The sequence below is a fragment of the Dunckerocampus dactyliophorus genome, chromosome 11 (genome assembly GCF_027744805.1).
Source record: "Dunckerocampus dactyliophorus isolate RoL2022-P2 chromosome 11, RoL_Ddac_1.1, whole genome shotgun sequence".
NCBI classification, from domain to species: Eukaryota; Metazoa; Chordata; class Actinopteri; order Syngnathiformes; family Syngnathidae; genus Dunckerocampus; species Dunckerocampus dactyliophorus.
Window position 1 is genome coordinate 31212665 of NC_072829.1, and position 19666 is coordinate 31232330.

The 19666-nt window shown below is 44.4% G+C and overlaps 1 protein-coding gene across 1 annotated transcript; it reads right to left on the reverse strand.

Moving 5' to 3' along the window:
- Positions 1-280: 280 nt before the first annotated feature.
- On the reverse strand, positions 281-15703 carry mtnr1al (melatonin receptor type 1A like). The gene is made up of 2 exons (XM_054792720.1): positions 15265-15703; positions 281-3237 (listed from the first exon to the last, which is right to left on the reverse strand). The coding sequence occupies exons 1-2, from the start codon at positions 15542-15544 to the stop codon at positions 2468-2470; spliced, it is 1050 nt and encodes a 349-aa protein (XP_054648695.1). The 5' UTR covers positions 15545-15703; the 3' UTR covers positions 281-2467.
- Between the last annotated feature and the right edge of the window lie 3963 nt (positions 15704-19666).

Sequence of the window (19666 nt, forward strand, 5' to 3'; positions counted from 1 at the left end):
AGGGAGCGACACTTCCCTTTTATCGTAGGTGTGAATAACAGGATAGGATTATACCACTGCTCCGCCCAGGCTTAGTGTAACGAACCAATAGGAGGAGGGTGTTGGCACACCAATTCCGCCCACTCTTACTGTATTTAAGGCCTAAGCTACCAGCACTTATTAGTTTGCTGACGAAGCTCTTCGGATGAGGAGCGAAACGTCCGACACCTTCTACACAGAAGTACAGATGACGTCTCAAGAAGCCTTTTCCTTTAAGACGAAGAACACCTTGAATCAACAAACACCGCGTGGACATAAGTATTGGGCCAGCCGCACCACTTCTCACGTGGTGCGGCTGGCCACGTGAGAAGTGAACATTGTCGTTCACCGGGTCTTTGTACTCTCAGGGCGTTGAATGGAGGGCACCTGGACTGTTTTGGTTGTCCTAGAAGACCATTCTTCAGGTCATGCCCAAGGACTAGATACTGTAGGACAAAGATGGTCGTTTGGGTGGAGTCACCCTCGTTAGTGAGAAGCACTGAAACGGATGAAGTGGCTTGGGCAGGACGCCTCCCCGGGGAGGCGTTCAGGGCACGTCCGAGCGGCAGGAGGCCTCGGGGACGACCCAGGACACGTTGGAGAGACTATGTCTCTCAACTGGCCTAGGAACGCATCAGCATCTGCCGAGAGGAGCTGGACGAAGCAGCAGGGCTTCCCTGCTTAGACTGCTGCCCCCGCAACCCGACCTCAAATAAGCAGAAGAAGATGGATGGATGGATGGATGGACCCTCATTAGTAGTCCATTGAGTGGTAACAATGTCCTATCCTGCCCTGTCCTATCTAGTCACTGACAGATGAAGCCTGCTCGGATGAGAGGCCAAACGTCTGAACAGTCCGGTTGAGATGCATTCAATGCCCTGAGGAGAGTGAAGGACGTGTGGAGGCTTCAGATCAGCTTCCAGTCTTGTGGGAAGACTTTCTTCAGGATGTGGGGGTGTGTCTCCAGGAATTCTGAAGGACTTCTTCCACAGCAAAGTCTAGGTTCTTCCCCAAAAGTGGTCCCACAAAGATGGAAGTTTTGTGAAGAATTGTACTTCATGTCCTGTTAAGATGAAGCATGACGATTGAGAGACAAGTCGGACTCCAGTCCAACCTATCCTTCATTCATTCATTCATTCATTCATTCATTGACCGATTAAGAGCTGTGTCCATATACTTTTGTCCATGTCATGTTGTGCTTTCCAGGCTGCTGGGAAGTCGTAAGAATTCGGCTTGGATTTTTTTTACCAACTAACTTCATGCTGTGGTGACGTGGTGAGGAGCAGCAGACACGTTTCATACAGAGGAACCCGTGCAAGTCGACGCCCCCTCGGATGGCCTGACTGGACACAAGTGCTTGTCAACATAATTCAAACTGAAACTCGTCACCGCATTGGTTCCAGACCAGACCGTGATGAGTCCATTTCCGCAAAGTAGGATTCCTTATTTTTAAATGCCTGTCAACCATTTTAACACGATTAGAGCCCTCTAGACATGAAATAACACCCCTATAGTCACCTTCATATTCCCTTCCATTCCGCTTTCTTCTGCTTATCCGGGTCCGGGTCACAAAGAAGTCCGGACTTCCTGGTCCCTGGCCACCTCTTCCAGTTCCACTGGGAGGACACCAAGGCGTCCCAGGCCAGCTGTGAGACATAATCCCTCCAGCGTGTCCTAGGTCTTCCCCGGGGCCTTCTCCCAGCCGGGCATGCCCACAACACCTCACCAGGGAGGCGTCCGGACTAGATGCCCGAGCCACCTCTACTCCTCTGCTCTACTCGGATGGCCGAGCTCCTCGCCCGACCTTTACCCTCCTATTAGCTAATATAGCAGACATAATAAGAGAAAATAAGACATAAACACCAGCGATAATGATGACATCGACATAAACGGATCCATTTGGATTTGTTGTTTCTCTCAGGTGCACATTTTGTTGCATTTCGCCAGCTTCAGCTTTGAGCTTTGTCTCCTCGAGCTGCGACGACACGACCGTCAAGGCTGGGATCGGTCGGCTTGTAGAACATTCTTCACCGTGTCGACAGTCAGGGTTTTTAGCTCCATGGCTAGCGCTCTCGACACTCGTTCTGGGCGGAAGACGGGGCTGGCTAGACCGGGGTCGACTGAAACGGGTTCCACGGTTAGTCTTTAAGATTTGTCTCACGGCTACCGACTTCCCAGCTTCCATGTATGCAGCACGAGGGAGCAGAAATAAGAAGTTATTTTCTTCTCATGCAAAGAAAATGAGCAAGTGTTTGCTGCCAACGTGATAAAAGCACCGGTGTGTTGCGTCCCTTTTGTAAACATCTTGTGGGAACCATCAGTTTTCATGCTTGATAGAAGACACTCGAGTTTCTTCCCCATCTCAGCAACGTCCGATACGTGTCCTTCCCCCTTAATGTGTCCGTTCCCTCGCTAGTTAGCGCCCCCTGCGGGCCTTCTGCCCCCCGCTTCAGCAGTGAAACTTGAAGATGATGAGGACGATGCGCTTGTACTCCTTCCTGAAGTTGTGGTTCAGGACGCCGTAGACGACGGCGTTGAGGCAGCTGTTGAAGTAGGCCATGAAGTAGCTGGCGGTGAAGAGCCACTCGGGGATGGAGCGGCCCAGCCGGGAGTCCAGCGCCACCGCCAGGCCGATGAGGTTGAGCGGCGCCCAGCACACGGCGAAGAGCACGAAAACCACAAACATGGTGAGGAAGTTGCGCAGGTCGTGCGGCTTGATCTTGGCCCGTGAGTCAGGCTTGACGCGGCGCCTCACCTGGATGACCAGGATCCAGATGCGCAGGTAGCAGTAGGTGACGATGGCGATGGGCAGGATGAAGTGCACCACCACCACGGCGATGGTGTACAGCGAGCTGACCGACTGGGCGAAGGTGCACGAGTAGACGCGCGGGTCGTACTGCAGCGACTCCACAAACCAGTTGGGCACGATGGCCAGGACGGTGAGCGCCCACACCAGCGCCACGTAGCACACGGTGTTGGCGCCGGAGAACAGCTTGTCGTACTTGAGGCTGTGGCAGATGTAGCAGTAGCGATTGATGGCGATGCCCGTGATGTTGAAGATGGAGCCGATGACGCTCAGGCCCATCAGGAAGCCGCTGATCTGGCAGTGGATGTAGCCGGCGATCCAGCCGTCGTGGAAGATGGCCGTCAGCACCAGCGGGTACGGGTAGATGGCCACCAGCAGGTCGGCCAGCGCCAGGCTCACCACGAAGGCGTTTCCTACGAGGGGGGTCAGAGGACACAGACATTAGCGGTGGAGGGGGGGCACGTTTCACAGGTACCTTTAGTTTCTAAGCGATGCGAGCCAAAAAAACACAAAACTGTGAAAACATCTACAGCAGGGGGGTCCAAAGTGTGGCCCAGGGCCATTTGCGGTGCACGGCTGCTTTTTTTATTGGTACCTTCTAAAAATATATTTGAACAAAAAAAAATGGAAAAATCATTTTACAAGAATAAATCATAAAATGTTGCCATTTTAAGAAAATGAGCTTGGAGCAAACGTGCTAATATTATGGGAAGAAAGGCAAAATATCCCTTCAAGAAAATGTACCAGAAAGTTGAAATAGTTTGAAAATGTCAAAAATGAAAACAAGAGCAGGAATGGAAAAAAAAACAGCTCTAATTTTCCATTCCAACCAGAAAAAAAGTAGCAATTTTGGAGAATGAACTGAAATAATGTCATTTTTGCAGCATGGACTTGAAACAGTAAAGAAAGACAACACAACTTGTCTTTGAAGTTCTAATATTATTGACAAACGACCAAAACCTTTTTGGAAAATGAGGTTGAAAAGAAGAGAAAAAGTCCAAGAAGGAAGCCCTCGTTTAAAGAACGAATGATGAGAACCTCGTTGAGCGCTGGCAGGTGACTTCCTGCAGGCGTTAGCGTACGAAAGGCTCGTGAAAGGTCCTGCTGCTGCGATTGAAGTCGTGGTTTGTGGGAATGACTTCACCACTCATTGGCTGTCTGCTGACGCTCCTTTTTTCTCACTTTTGTTCAGTCTCGTTGTCAGACAATTACGAGGTTTATTGTGAAATTACAACATTTTTCACTGAATATTTGGACTTTATTCTTGTAAAATTTCCATGTTGGATTTTTCCATGTTTGCTGTTATTTTCTTAAATTCTGTTTTTAGAATGTGACACGGTCCATGAAAATACCACCGTAGGATAATCAGGATAGATAATCATAAAAAACTACGTTAAGGCTAAACAGGTAAGTGCCGCAAAGCATGCTGGGAAGCTGAAAGCCATGATCGTGATGCTGGCTTAAAAAAATAAATAAATGTTCTAAGCTCAGCAGCTGCCCCTACTGAGCTATAGAACCCGTCCAGATACTTTTGTGCACGTGGTGTGTTTTTAAAGCAGGCGCACCAGAGATCAAACAGTAGCTGCTCCATGATGGGATAAATCACGGCGCCGTGGCAGCCCGGCGGAGCGTCTACATCATTTCGCCGACGCACCATAGCGGGACGGAAAGGTCGTGCGGGCCGTGGGGCTCATGGGGGGCTGGAGGGCTGGAGAGACGAGGCCGTGACCCTATGTCACGAGCGCACGTCTCTGCTCAAGACGCTAATTTGCTGCACGTGTTCTCAGAACCCAAAACAGAAAAAGAAAGAAGAAAAGAAACAAGGAGGAAGTCGAGGTTGAGGCTCGGAGCTAAATCACACTGAAAAGACAAGTGTAAAAAAACAGTTTTTGTCATTTTTTAAACATTTGTCCCAATATTTCAACTTTCTTCTTGAATAATCTTTGTAAATTTTCTTTTTGTAAAATTTTGACTTTATTCCCATGGTATTATAACCTCATTTTATAAAAAATGACAGCTTTATTTTGGTAGTTTCTGAGAATATTACAACTTAATAAGAAAAAATATTTGTTCAACTCTATGCTACTAAAATAACCTTATTTTACTTTTTTGTCTAGGTTAGCTAGAATGTGACTTTTTTTCTCTTAATACTTTGACTTTTTGCAACTTTGTTGTGAAATCGCAACTTTTGGTCCATTTTTTGGTTGTCTTTTTCCAAATATTTCAACTTTCTTCTTAAATAATCTTTGTAAACGTTCTTTTCATAATATTTTGACTTTATTCCCGTAATATTCGAACTTTTTCCAAACCTAGTTTTCCAAAAAACAAAAACTTTATTTTGTTGTGTTTGTTTCTCATAATATTACGACTTAATAGTTCATCTCTATGCCACTAAAATAACTATTTATTTTTCTCAGTTTATTCTTGTAAAATGATGCCTTTTTTCTTGTAATATTTGGACTTTATTCTGTCACTTCTGCTATTTTTTTTAAATTTCCCAGATATTTCAACTTTCTTCTTAAATAAACCTTGTAAATGTTCTTGTCGTAATATTGCGACTTCCCATAATAGTATAACTTTTACCCAAATACATTTGAAAAAACTTTATTTTGTTTTGTTTGTTATAATATTACATACTGTATATATATTAATATTTTACATTATAGTACGACTTAATAACAAAAATAATGTACTTTTGTCTTTAATATTTCAACTCTATGCTAATAAAATAAGTATTTTTTTCATAATATTTACAAATTTATCCTCAGAAAATTACGACTCTTTTCTCTTAATTTTTTGACTTTATTGTATTGTATTGTATTGTATTGTATTGTATTGCATTGCATTGCATTGCATTGTATTGTATTGTATTGCATTGTATTGTATTGTATTGTATGGTATTGTATTGTATTGTATTGTATTGTATTGTATTTGTATTTGTATTTGTATTAGTACTTTATTTATCCCACAGCAGGGAAATTCACTTGTTACAGCAGCAAGCAAGATACGCAAGTAAAGAATACATCGTGACTACAACATGGTTCAGGTGGTGCAGGTGTTGTAGAGCCTGACAGCGGTCGGTATGAAGGACCTGCGGAACCTCTCCTTCTTACACCATGGGTGGAACAGTCTGCTGCTGAAGGAGCTGCTCAGGGAAACAACAGTGTCATGTAGCGGGTGAGAGGTGTTGTCCATGATGGATGTCAGCTTAGCCAACATCCTTCTCTCCCCCACTTCCTCCACGGAGTCCAGAGGACCGTCCAGGACAGAGCTCGCTCTCCTGATCAGCCTATTGATCCTGCTCCTGTCCCTGTCCGTGCTGCCCCCTCTCCAGCAGCCCACAGCGTAGAAGATGGCTGAGGCCACCACAGAGTCATAAAAGGTCCGTAAAAGAGTCCTGCACACACCAAAGGACCTCAGTCTCCTCAGCAGGTGGAGGCGACTCTGGCCCTTCTTGTAGAGGGCGTGGGTGTTGACGGACCAGTCCAGTTTGTTGTTGAGGTGAACACCCAGGAATTTGTAGCTGTCTACCAACTCTATGTCCGCTCCCTGGATGTTCACCGGTGTGAAGTGAGATGTTTTCCACTGGAAGTTAATGATCATCTCCTTTGTCTTGCTGGTGTTGAGCTGCAGCTGGTTAAGCTCACTCCAGCTGACAAAGTCCCTGATGACCGTCCTGTATTCCAGATCGTTCCCCTCTGAAACACAACCAACGATGGCTGTGTCATCGGAGAACTTCTGGATGTGACACTGTGAGGAGTTGTGTGTGAAGTCCGAGGTGTAGAGGGTGAAGAGGAAAGGGGAGAGCACCGTACCCTGAGGGGCACCTGTGCTGCAGAGTACCATGTCAGACACACAGTGATGGAGCCTCACATACTGTGGTCTGTTGGTGAGGTAGTCTATAACCCATGCAGTCAGGTGTTGGTCGACTCCCACACTCTCCATCTCCATATTGTTGTAACATGACAACTTCCTGTCCATTTCTACTGTTTTTTAAATTTTCCAACCATTTGAACTTTCTTTTCGTTCATTTTCTTCTCGTAATTATGACTTTACTCCCATAATATTTTGATTTTATTTTGTAACATTATAACTTTTCCGCAACCTAATTTCATTCGTTGTTAATAAACCTTTTTCTTTAATATTTGAACTTAATGTAAAACTTTATGCTAATAAAAATTATTTTACTCACAATAATATTAAATGAATATATATTTATTTTTATTTATAAATGTTTATTATTGTTATTATTGTTGTTGTTATTATTAATTTGACGGTTTCTTGTTAGATTACAACTGTTTCCTATTAATAGTTTAGTTTGACTTTATTTAATTGACTTTCTTCTTAAATAATCTTCATAAATGTTCTTTTGTAATATTTTGACTTTATTCTCATAATATTAGAACTTTATCCCTCAACTCTATTTTGTTTTGCTTGCTTCTCATAATAACTCATTAAAAAAAAAAAAGCGCGTAAGTTCCGGTGCATAAGCTGCTACTTTTTTCTTGAACTCCGAACTTTGCGGCTTATGCAGCCGTGCGGCTCATTTATGGCTGCACTTCCTTTACTTCAGAACTGCTACTAATTGTTTAAATACCGTGGGTGGCGCTCACGGGTCAGTGAGGATCAGGAGCTACCAGGGAACTCACATCAACCCATTGGAAATGGCAGCAGGTCATTATATGAAACAGTATAGCAACATAGTCTGACCCACGGTGTCATCTTACTGAGAACAAGACTAAAAATTCATCACGCAGCAACCTAACACTCCAAAAGTATACCTCAGAAATATACAACCACGTATCAATACGAGTTTAAAATGAAAAAAAACAACATTTAAAGTTTCCCCGTAAGGGATTGCGCATGAGCAACACATTGTGGATGTTAAAATAGCTGTTGTTTGTTATTTGAACCTTGTATTGGTACGTGTAATGTATACTTCCTGGGTACCGTTTGAGTGTTAGTTGCTGTGTGACGGGTTTAATGTTTGGAAAATGACACAGCGAGTCAGACTGTTGTATTGAGTAATGACCTCCTGCGATTTCCAACGAGTTGATGAGCTCGTCGTGAGTTTCTTCCAAGCTCATCATTGGCTTCTGTCAAGTAAACAGCTGCCTGGACCTCACGGACTCTTGCATGCAGCAATATGTCATCTTATGACGTGGACGCGTGCGGCTTATGCACCAGCTCATATATAAACACATCTGGTTTTTCATTTTTTATTTTTTATTTTTTTTGTTTCCCGGTACCCTGGGAAACATTGGCTACAGTACCGAGTTCCCTCACTCTACACAGGAAGTGGAAGTGCCTTGAGAAGCTTGATGGATCTTCATCCCAAAACCAACACCTGGAAGTTGCATCAGCAGAAGCGGCGTTTTCCAAACTGTCTACCGTGTTCGACTTGAACGGGTTCCTCTATCTAAACACCCGAAAAGTCACTTCTTTCCAACATGAATGAAGGCAATATTGAGTGATTTTTTTGGTTGGGGAGCGGGGGGGAGCCTTGGCGGAACAATGACTTCTCTATCAGCACAGCCGAGGCTTCCTTATCAGGCGGGAATGTCGGCATGCTCTGCACACGCATCGACTCCTCCTCATTCTCGCTCCGTCACACCCCTTTCCACTTGGACGCCTTTCTACGTTTCACGAGATCGAAGCGGACCAGAGTGCTCAGGTGTGAACAATGGCGGCTCATTTGCATACAATGGCCTTGCAGGCGGTCCCACCCGTCACCTCTGCAGATGTTTCCTGAAGATGGATCCCTAGAGGTAACCTGGGGGGAGATGGATGGACAGGACGGTGGGATAATGGAGAGCAGACAATGGGGGGGTCGGGATGGAGAGGAGGAAATTGGAAAGAGTGGAGGTGTGACCGGACAAAGACAGCTCCAGGTGGAGGAACGTGGATAGGAGGAGCGCAGGGAAATGAATGACATGAATTATCTGGGAGAGGAGCAGGAGGAATTGATGGGAACGTCGGCAGATGAGTTGAAAGGAGAGCAGAGGAGAAGGCTTGGACGAGGAGGAGGCGCCGGCAGGAGCCAACCACAGCGCTCTACCATTTGTCCACTTCTCCAACCGGAGGTCATCATCTTCCCACTCGGGAACGCTGGACTGATAGAAGTGCGGCAGGGAATGACTCATCTCCTCACCAGCCACTGGAACGGCTGCACGCGTACGCATCAACTCCCCCAGTGCACTAATTTGTTAGCGCCACCGAGCGCGGACAGGAAGTGATGTTATCCCGATAACGACAATTAACTCGCCCGCTTCCAGACTCCCGCTCCCCCAAGACCAGGAGGATCTCGCCTCCTTGAGACATCAAAGTGTTGCCATGGTTACTCCTCCGCCCTCCCAATACCTTCAAAGACAACTTTATTCTCCCTCACTAACATTTTCTAACGACGATGATGTCACGCAAAGAACGGCCGGTTGATGATGACTTCATCAAGAGCAAGAAGAAGTTTAGCAGTCACACACTTGGGACGGCACTACGCCGCCAAACACCAACACACTCAGCAACTAAGTACACTTAGTCTAGTGTACTCACCCATGTGGGATGCAACCTGTGACTTACGTCTGCTGGGATAGACTCCAGCTTCAATGCTGATTGATGGTCACACAGGATGAGTGATGAAAACGAATGAATGGATGTTTGATGGATGGATGAATGAATGGATAGATGGATGGATGATTGAACATATAGATGAATGAATGAATGGATGAATGGCAGAATGGATGAATGAATGAATGGTCGGACAGATGGGCGATTCAATGGACAGATGGATGAATGATGGAACAGATGACTGAATGGTTGGATGAATGAATCGACAGATGGTTGACTGAATGTATAGGTGGATGAATGGATGGATGACTGAATGGCTGGATGGATGAATGGCAGAATGGATGAATGACTGAACAGATGGATGAATGGATGAACGTTTGGTCTATGGTGAGGGTCCTCACTGAGACCCTCCAGTGACGCTTGCAAGCATTAAACCTGGGGTGTCCAAACTGCAGCCCGGGGGCAGTTTCTCATGATTTACTGGCATATTTCAACCTTTTTTAAAAGTGGTGCTGTTCCAAGAAGAAGTGGACAGGATACTTCTACTTGCAGCAGGAAGATGGCATGTAAAAGTGTGGAAGCACGTTTGCAGCTGCTGTGTGTTGGCTTGGATTAGCGTGCTCCGTTAATGCCTCCATTTTCCCGTGGAGGAGGGTCACACCCCCGCATTCAAGCGTTTATTCCGTCATAGACTTCATTTCTCGACGTGTTTGAAGTGTTTGTGTCTGTTTTAGACACCCACATCTAAGTTAGTTTATTGTAACGCGAATAATGACGTTAAAAGTTGCATTTGCCGCTGGAGACGTCAGCCAATCAGGAGGGGAGCTTAATGTCCGCCAACTGACGCCATGTGACATCTACCAAGTGACGTTTATCCACCCACGCTGCCTTCTATGGGCACATCTTTTCTACTACTTATCCTGATGAGCTGGAGCCTATCCCAGCTGCCTTGGGACTGACTTTGGAGTCGTGGACCTTGGTTTTCAAACACCTCCCTTTTCCCGTCATTCCACACAAATTTCCACCAAAATCTTGCCCCGTTTTTTATACACTGTCTTGGTTTTGGTACAAAATTGCGTGCAACAAACGAGTCTGTTTGTCCTCAACTGTATCGTGCCGTGAAAAGGAGCCCAAACAAAACAGCCTACACATTGCTGACTCACTAACCGTGCATTGTTTAATTGAGTGTGACTGCTGAATAACCCACCATGGGGCCAAAGAAAGTTGTGATTTGATAAAGAAGGTGAGAATTCAATCTCACCAGGATGTCCAGGAAGTCGGCATCAACAATAAGCCTGTCATTTATAATTACTTTACGTCGTTCTGCATGTCAAACTATAATTATTCTCTATAAAATGTATTTGTTTCATACTTTTGGGAGTCTGGAACGGAATCACTGGATTTACATTAGGGACGTTCCGATCCAATCTTCCGGGTCGGGATTGGCTGTCAATCCGATGTATTTTGAAGATGGGATAATATTGGGCCAATCCGGTTGCCGTGTAGCGTTGGTAAACCTGAGCCACACTCCAACATGGTAGGTGCGGTAATGTGCCTCCGAGCTGGTAGAAGAAGAAAACAGATACGTCCGCGGTGTACCGTGGTGAAGTTAGTTTCATGTTGGATATTGGGCTCCCTAGCTACAGCGGTGCTTCCCCCTCACTGTGCCCAGACTGCTGTGTCATGGTGCGCGGAGCTCGCACGGGAAGTGCCGCTCTAACTGTTGTTTATACTAGGGACCATCAATAAATGACTATTGCGTTGAAGAGAGTTTGTTCAAAAAAGTCATATATTCTAAATCACACCACAAATGAATGTGTAACCATGTCACATGATTAGTCCTACCCTCAACCGATTTTGCACGCTCATTTTCTCCAATTTGATCCTTTATTGGATGGACTTTAATTGGATATTTGATTGGATTAGGGACCTGACTCCAGAGGTTTGTTTCAAACGCCAAACAATATTGTTGGAACAAAGTAACAAGACAAGCTGAGCTAGCGCTGTATTGGACCAACGTTGGACTGGTTTTAGCATATTCAAGGTGCTACATCTAAAAAATGTCTAAGTGGAAAAAGTTTGGGAAGTGTTTTGGGAATTGTTTTTCTGCTCCATACAGACGAGATTGTGCTCACAAACATCCAGACATTGACAGAACACGCCTTCAGTTTCGTTGTGAAGTTCATCAGCTTTCATTGTCCCTCCCATCCAACGCGACTATCACGGTCTTTCATGTCCAAGACGGCACAGAAACCTCCCAGCGAGTCTTAGAAGGTGTGTAGTCGTTTATCGTGGTCTCTCCGAGAGCTTTATTGCGGCATTTATCACTCGCCTGCTGCGCTTAGGCTTCCTGAAGACTATTCATTCTTAGATGATTGATTCCCTCCACAGCAGCAAACGTCAGAGGATCTTTCCCCATCAGTCAAGCACAAAGACCTGAACCAAAAACCCTCAGCTGCAGTCTTATGAAGACCAGACTGAGATAAGGACCAACCCAGATGAAATACAGAAAGAGCTTCCAGTCAGAAAAAAAAGAAGATTATATTTTAAAAGTGTTTTAAAATATAATAATGAAGTAGTGGTGATAGTAGTGGTGGTAGTGGTAGTGGTGGTAGTAGTAGTGGTGGTAGTAGTACAGTAGACATCCCTACAACGTAAATAATCCGTTCCGAGAACCTTTATGTTATTGGGTTTTTATGTTATACAAAGCGTAAAATACATGTAAATAGCCTAATCCGTTCCAAGATCTTCCCAAACTCAACCCTTTGGCACTTCAAAATATTCAAAGTCCACCAAATATGGTGGGAAATATAAGAAAAAGATCAAAGATGGCGCCCTCCGTGGCAGACGTCTCTGTGACACTCTCCCGTGTTTTTCTATTTTTTGCTATTTTATTGTTCATTTTGGACATTCAACACACTCACGCAGTACATTACAACAGAGAGACACTTTTGAACATCGGCAGGGTTCACCATGAACCTTCATTTAGCCTCTCAGACTTTGCCTTTCTTCTGCGCCGGGAGAACGCAGCAGCCTGCGGACCTGGTGAGCTGAATACCCGGCGAGCAAAGCATCCGAGGCGTAAACGAGGCAAGCGAGCCGGCCTGCATGCTAGGCTAAAAGCTAGAGCGACGAGGCCACCGCTACCAAGCCTGCTGCTAGCCAACGTCCGCTCTCTTGAAAACAAGATGGACGAACTACGAGCAAGGATTACAGCTCAACGTGAGATCAGGGAATGCTGTGTCCTCACCTTCACAGAAACCTGGCTGACGGAGGATATACCGGACTCGGCGATCCAGTTGGAATCATTTGCTGCTTACCGGGGAGATCGGACTTTAGCGTCTGGTAAACACAGAGGTGGCGGCGTCTGTGTTTACGTAAACAAACGGTGGTGCACAGACGTACAGACGATGGAAAAGCACTGCTCGCAGGACATTGAGCTGCTGATGGTGAAATGCAGACCTTTTTATTTGCCTCGTGAGTTTAGCGCTGTGTATTTAACTGCTGTTTACATCCCACCACGAGCTAACACTGCTAATGCACTAGGCCTCCTGCATGACATCATTGATAAACACGAGACCAAACACCCAGACGCTGTATTTATTATATCTGGCGATTTCAACCACTGTAACCTCAGGACTGTCCTCCCCAAATATTACCAGCATGTGAGCTTTCCCACAAGGGAAAATAACATCCTGGACCAAGTCTACTGCAACATGAAAGGTGCTTTGAAGGCTGTTCCAAGACCCCACTTTGGAAAGGCTGACCACATCTCTATATTCCTTTATCCAACATACAGACAACTTCTTAAAAAAGCTCCCCCTGTACGTACAGCAGTTAAAGTATGGAATGAAGAAACTGATCAAGTACTTCAGGACTGCTTTGGCTGCACAAACTGGGATGTGTTTAAAACTGCAGCGGGGAGGGAAGATTGTACTGTTGATTTGGATGAATATGCTTCTGCTGTTACTGGCTACATTAGCACATGCATAGAGACTGTTACCACCACCAAGTATTACAGAAAATACCCTAACCAAAAACAGTGGATGAACTGTGATGTAAGGGCTAAGCTACGTGCTCGTTCGACTGCATTTCCCCACACTGCAAGACATTTATAAATCTAGAGTCCTACGAAGAACACACAACCTCATCAAGGACAGCACACATCCACAACACTCACTATTCACACTCCTACCGTCAGGCAGACGCTACAGGAGTTTGAAGTCCAGGACCACAAGGCTGGCAAACAGTTTTTACCCACAGGCCATCAGGCTCCTCAACGAAGCACTCGCACACGCCGCACGCAACACACGCACACACTCATAGCACTTTATTTATTTATTTATTTGTATTATTTACTTGTATTAATGTCTCGTCTGTTGTTGTTGCTTAATTTATTGGTATATATGTTTATGTGTTTATGTTTCTTATGTTCTTATTCTTTCATTTGTTTTCTTTCTTTTCTTGGGAGAATGAACAGAATAAGATTTTCATTGCATGGTATAACTGCTGTTTTACCATGCACATGACAATAAAACTCTCTTGAATCTTGAATCTTGAATCTTGAAAACATTAGCATAAACATAGTAGAGTAACATTCCAATATAAAATAAGGTAATAAATAAGATTACTGTAAATGAATAAAACTGAAAGGCGTCACCAAGTGTACAGTACTCTGTTAGTCTGAACTTGCACTGACTTAAAAAAAAAAAAAAACTTGCACCGACTTTAAATTTGGCCAAGTGAAACCCCTTTTTTATGTTTTCATGAAAGATCCTCTGCTAATAACAAGAAAGCTATCAAGACTATAAATCTGTGCTCCCACTTCACTATACTTCATTCAATTTAATTTTCATTGCGCATGTCCCCTGGTGTAACTTACTTTAATTACTATTATTATTATTATTATTATTATTATTATTATTATTATTATTATTATCTTTATTTTTTTATTTTTTTTATTTATTTATTTATCACTTTTCTGTTACGTTTTTATTTCTTTAATCTCGATTTCTGTGTGATTTATTTTATGTGTTTTTGTTATCCAACTGTTATTTTTCAATGCCCATGGTTTGATGCACTGTTAGTGTAATTTGTAAGGCATTAATAAAGTTGATTGAAAAAACAAAAGACGCTTTAGTTATAAGGAATTTGTTATGTAATACGATGCAAAACTTTACATAAATTCTTTACGTTCAGTGGAATTTACATAAAAGGAGGTTTACGTTATGCGAGGTACTACTGTAGTGGTAGTAGTAGTGGTAGTAGTGGTGGTAGTTGTGGTAGTAGTAGTACTGGTAGTTGTTGTGGTAGTAGTTGTGGTAGTAGCAGTGGTAGTAGTAGTGGTAGTAGTGGTGGTAGTAGCAGTGGTAGTAGTAGTAGTGGTAGTTGTTGTGGTAGTAGTGGTAGTAGTGGTAGTAGTGGTGGTAGTTGTGGTAGTAGTAGTGGTAGTATTAGTAGTAGTAATGGTGGTAGTGGTAGTTGTGGTAGTAGTAGTAGTGGTAGTTGTTGTGGTAGTAGTGGTAGTAGTGGTGGTAGTAGTCGTTGTGGTAGTAGTAGTAGTGGTAGTTGTTGTGGGAGTTGTGGTAGTATTAGTAGTGGTAGTTGTGGTAGTAGTGGTGGTAGTAGTAGTGGTAGTTGTGGTAGTAGTGGTAGTTGTTGTGGTAGTAGTAGTAGTAGTGGTAGTAGTAGTAGTGGTAGTTGTTGTGGTAGTAGTGGCGGTAGTAGTAGTGGTAGTTGTGGTAGTAGTACTAGTGGTAGTAGTGGGGGTAGTAGTAGTGGTAGTTGTGGTAGTAGTACTAGTGGTAGTAGTGGTGGTAGTAGTAGTGGTAGTTGTGGTAGTAGTGGTAGTGGTAGTTGTTGTGGGAGTTGTGTACCTGTTTTCCTGAGTTTCCTGTTCCTAAAGACGGACAAGATGACGAGCAGGTTTCCCACCACGTCCACCACGATGGTGGTGATGAGCACGCCGGCCAACAGCGTCACCGCCCAGGGGAAGGACTGGTGCTGCTGGCCGGGTACCCCCTCCTCCCCCGCCGGCGTGGAGTTGCGCGGACCCAGGGTGGCCCCCAGCGCGGGCTGCGGCTCCTCCAGGGGCATCAGTTGCGGGAGGTGCCGAGCGTCGACGAGTCTCATGGGGTCGCCCGGTCCACGCGGCATTTTCACGCGCCTTTCGTCCGCCGCTGGCGGGACATGGTGGGGATGCGGGAGTCACGGGTTAGAGTCCCCGGCTGTCCCCGCCTCGGAGGAATGACTTTGGCGGGAGGGTGCCGTTCACATGTGGCGCTCAGGTATTCCCGCCACACGTGCGCATGGAAAGTGAGAGGCGCCTTTTAGCTTCCCGCCTCGCTCTGTCTCTCTCTCTCTCCTCTCTTTCTCTTCCCGCCTCCTGTGGGTGTGCATGTGTGCCCACTCCCTCCTCACTTTAACCCCCCACAACCCCCCAGGTTGGTTGACCCCTCATCTTCATCAACCGTTTCCATTGACGCTCCTCCTCCACGTACACGCACCTGGGCGCTCGTGCGCTCGCATCATTGTCTTTTTTGACACCTCCTTAGTTACCAAAGACGTTGGCCTGATGGCCACTAGAGGCGCCATTGAGCCACCAACTTCCACCCATGAAGTTTCCACAGGAAAAAGACATGGTTTGAATCCTCACACTTCATTTGGCTTTGTTAGTCTTTAAGATGATATTTGAACAATAGGAAATACATTTGAAATAGTGGACTTTGTAAAAGAAAAAACTTATCTTCAAGAAATAAAAAAATGTTTTAATTGTGATGTTTAATTTGTAGCTCCATTAAAATTAAAAATGTAAAAAAGCACAAAGGTAGCGATCCATCATCCCAATTATTAATGCCTCTAACGGATTATTAAAAGAAAGTTTTATTTTTTGTTAATTTCTTTCAAATTGAAGACTAGAAAAGTCTTTTAAAAAGCTGCATGGTCTGTAGTCTCGGTTTGACTTTCCAGACCTGCTGATCTGGACTCCCATTGGATCAGAACACAAAGCAGTTCATGCACCTTTCATCCTCAGGGGGGCAGGGTTTCAATTGGCCCGCTTCCCTACTCACACTTGAGTCTTTTGAGTGCATGGACGCTTGCCACCCTCAGTAGTCGCCATCTTGGCTAGGTAGCGGAAGGGGAGGGGCTAACTTGAGTGGTTGCAATTCGTCATTAAAAAGAAGAGAAGAAGAGTAAGTGCGTCATGAGAGTAATGGATTTGGCACAGCACTACACTGTCAACATTCACTTGTTCAGGAACTCATGTAACCTGTCTGGTCCAGCCAGACCCGCATTCAAGATTCAAGATTCAAAATTCAAAATTCAAGAGTTTTATTGTCATATGCACAGTAAAATTGGTAGTTCTGCTATGCAATGAAATTCTTGTTCTGTTCATTCTCCCAAAAAAGAAAGAAAGAAAAACACAACATGAATAAGAACATCAGAAACATAAATACCAATAAATTAAGCAACAGCAACAGAAGAGACATTAATACAAATAAATAAATAAATAAATAAAGTGCTATGAGTGTGTGCGTGTGTTGCGTGCGGCGTGTGTGAGTGCTTCGTTGAGAAGCCTGATGGCCTGTGGGTAAAAGCTGTTTGCCAGCCTTGTGGTCCTGGACTTCAAACTCCTGTAGCGTCTGCCTGACGGTAGGAGTGTGAATAATGAGTGTTGTGGATGTGTGCTGTCCTTGATGAGGTTGTGTGTTCTGCGTAGGACTCTAGTTTTATAAATGTCTTGCAGTGAGGGGAGGGCTGCCCCAACAATGTTCTGTGAGGTCTTGATCACCCGCTGGAGTGCCTTCCTATCACGTGTTGTACAGTTACCGTACCAAACAGTGATGGAGGCGGTAAGGACACTTTCCATAGTGCATCTGTAGAAGCAACTCAGGATTGTGGTGGACATGCCAAATTTCCTCAGTCTTCTCAAGAAGTACAGTCTCCTTTGGGACTTCTTCATAATTTGTTGGGTGTTGTGAGACCAGGTGAGGTCCTCGCTGATGTGTGTGCCAAGGAACTTGAAGGTTTTCACCCTCTCCACCTCAGTCTCATCAATAAACAGGGGTCTATGCGGCTCCTTTTCCCTTGTTCTTGGGTCGATGATCATCTCTTTAGTCTTATCTGTATTGAGAAGGAGATTGTTATCACGACACCAAGCTATGAGGTCCGCCACCTCTCTTCTGTATGATGTTTCAACACCACCAGTGATCAGTCCGATGACTGTAGTGTCATCCGCAAATTTAATGATGCTGGTGTTGTTCTGGGAGGCCACGCAATCGTAGGTGAAGAGCGTGTAGAGGAGCGGACTCAGCACACACCCCTGTGGGGTCCCAGTGCTCACAATTCTTGAGCTGGATGTGCGATTGTGGACTCTGACTGACTGGGGCCTGCCTGTTAGAAAGTTAAACACCCAGTTACAGAGGGAGGGTGACAGGCCAAGTGTGAGGAGCTTATTTGTGAGTTTGTGGGGGCTGACTGTATTAAAAGCAGAGCTATAGTCTATAAATAGCATTGTGACATATGTGTCCTGGCCCTGTAGGTGAGAAAGGGCTGTGTGGATGGCAGTGTTGACTGCATCATCCGTGGACCGGTTCTGGCGATATGCAAACTGTAGAGGGTCCACAGTTGCCGCCGGGATGCTCTTTTTGATGTGGGTCATGACTATTCTTTCAAAGCACTTCATAACAATAGGAGTGAGTGCTATACACTGTTAACCCGAAAGTTCATTCTATGCAAACAGTTTGAGTAAATACCACTTTTAAAAATGAGTTTTATCACATTACTTAAACAGTATGAGTATATGAAGAGTGTATGAGACAGTCATTGGGTGTACTCATTTTTTGTAAGTTTAACAAACCTAAACTATCAAGTTTTAGTCTCAGGTCACAGTGCTGCCCTGTTGTGATTGGCTCAAAACTCAAGACAAGTCTGGGCTTGTCCATTGGAGGTTACAGAGAAAGTTGCGCCATTTTCCAATTTTCACAGAGCAATTTAAGGTCATTGCACTTTGCATGTTCCTTGGACAATACATTTCTGCCAACATTCTTCTGTTTTTAGCAAGTTTGGACGCTTTTAAAGGACATTTGCCTGCCATAAAGAGGATAACATTTTCTGCCTGAATGAGGTGAGCTGTTTTCTCTATTCAAGTTTTAGAAACTGCTGGAACATTTCTAGTTTGAAACATGTACGTTTGAATGTGTGTAAATTTGAGGTTGACTTAGGTCAATTTTGAGCATTGGACAATTGCAGCATTGTGTTTTTAGAGTAGCCCTCTCTACTTTGCCCTCCTATTTTTGTTTAAAGCCATGTTAAAATGTCTTGGGAAGCATGAGCCTGACATCAGCCAGATGGTCCAACGCTGGCCAGCACTTTTCACTGAAAGCCAGGTTTGTGAAAGTGTCCTTTAAATTTCTTTTGTTTTTTTGTGTTATTAATGTTATATGTAACTCTGCCTGAATATCAAAACTGAGCATATTTCATATTTTTCAGGTGTACTTGGAGTTGAACAGGGTTGCTGGTAGAAATCTTAAAGAAGAGTTCTTTGGTGTTCTTGATGGTTTGTGTCCAAGCTTGATGGAAATCTTCAAGAGGAAGACAGGCGGATAGGCAAGCAGTTAGCTGACCTGCTACAACAGACAACGGTGGGTTGACATTTCTGTTTTTTCTTGTAATGATATTGATGGTTAGTTCATACATATTACAAAAAGTAATTCTCCCACCTTCCCTTGTGGTACTTCTCTATATAAACAAATAAACTGATATAACATGCATATCTTTGTTCTACATTTAAGTGTGTGTTATATTTCTTTGCAGAGCACTGAGCCAACAGCCATTAGATGCCTTGTCCTGAGAGGACTTCCAGTCATTCTTGGGAATGATGCATCACACCTGATCAGCAGCACACCTGAGGAGTCACACTGTCCAATACACCAACTACTGTGAAAATATGGGATCTACACCACAACAAACACCTATACATGAACACACAAAAAACAGCTTGTTTACACAACATTATCTAAAATAAAACCACTGTGAATGATGAAAATCATAATATTTATGAAGACCACACAACTGATTGTAGATAAATTGCTGTTATCCTGAATCCTCTTTTTTCTTGTTTCTCGCACTATAGAATCTTAATGAGGGAGCCTCCATGGACATTCCCGTGGGAATCCTCTGCTATGAGGACACCAGCGCTGCAAGCTCTGAATGATCTTGCAGTGTAAGACACATTTATGCTCATGGCACAATTCTTCAGGTCCGTGTCTGGATTGT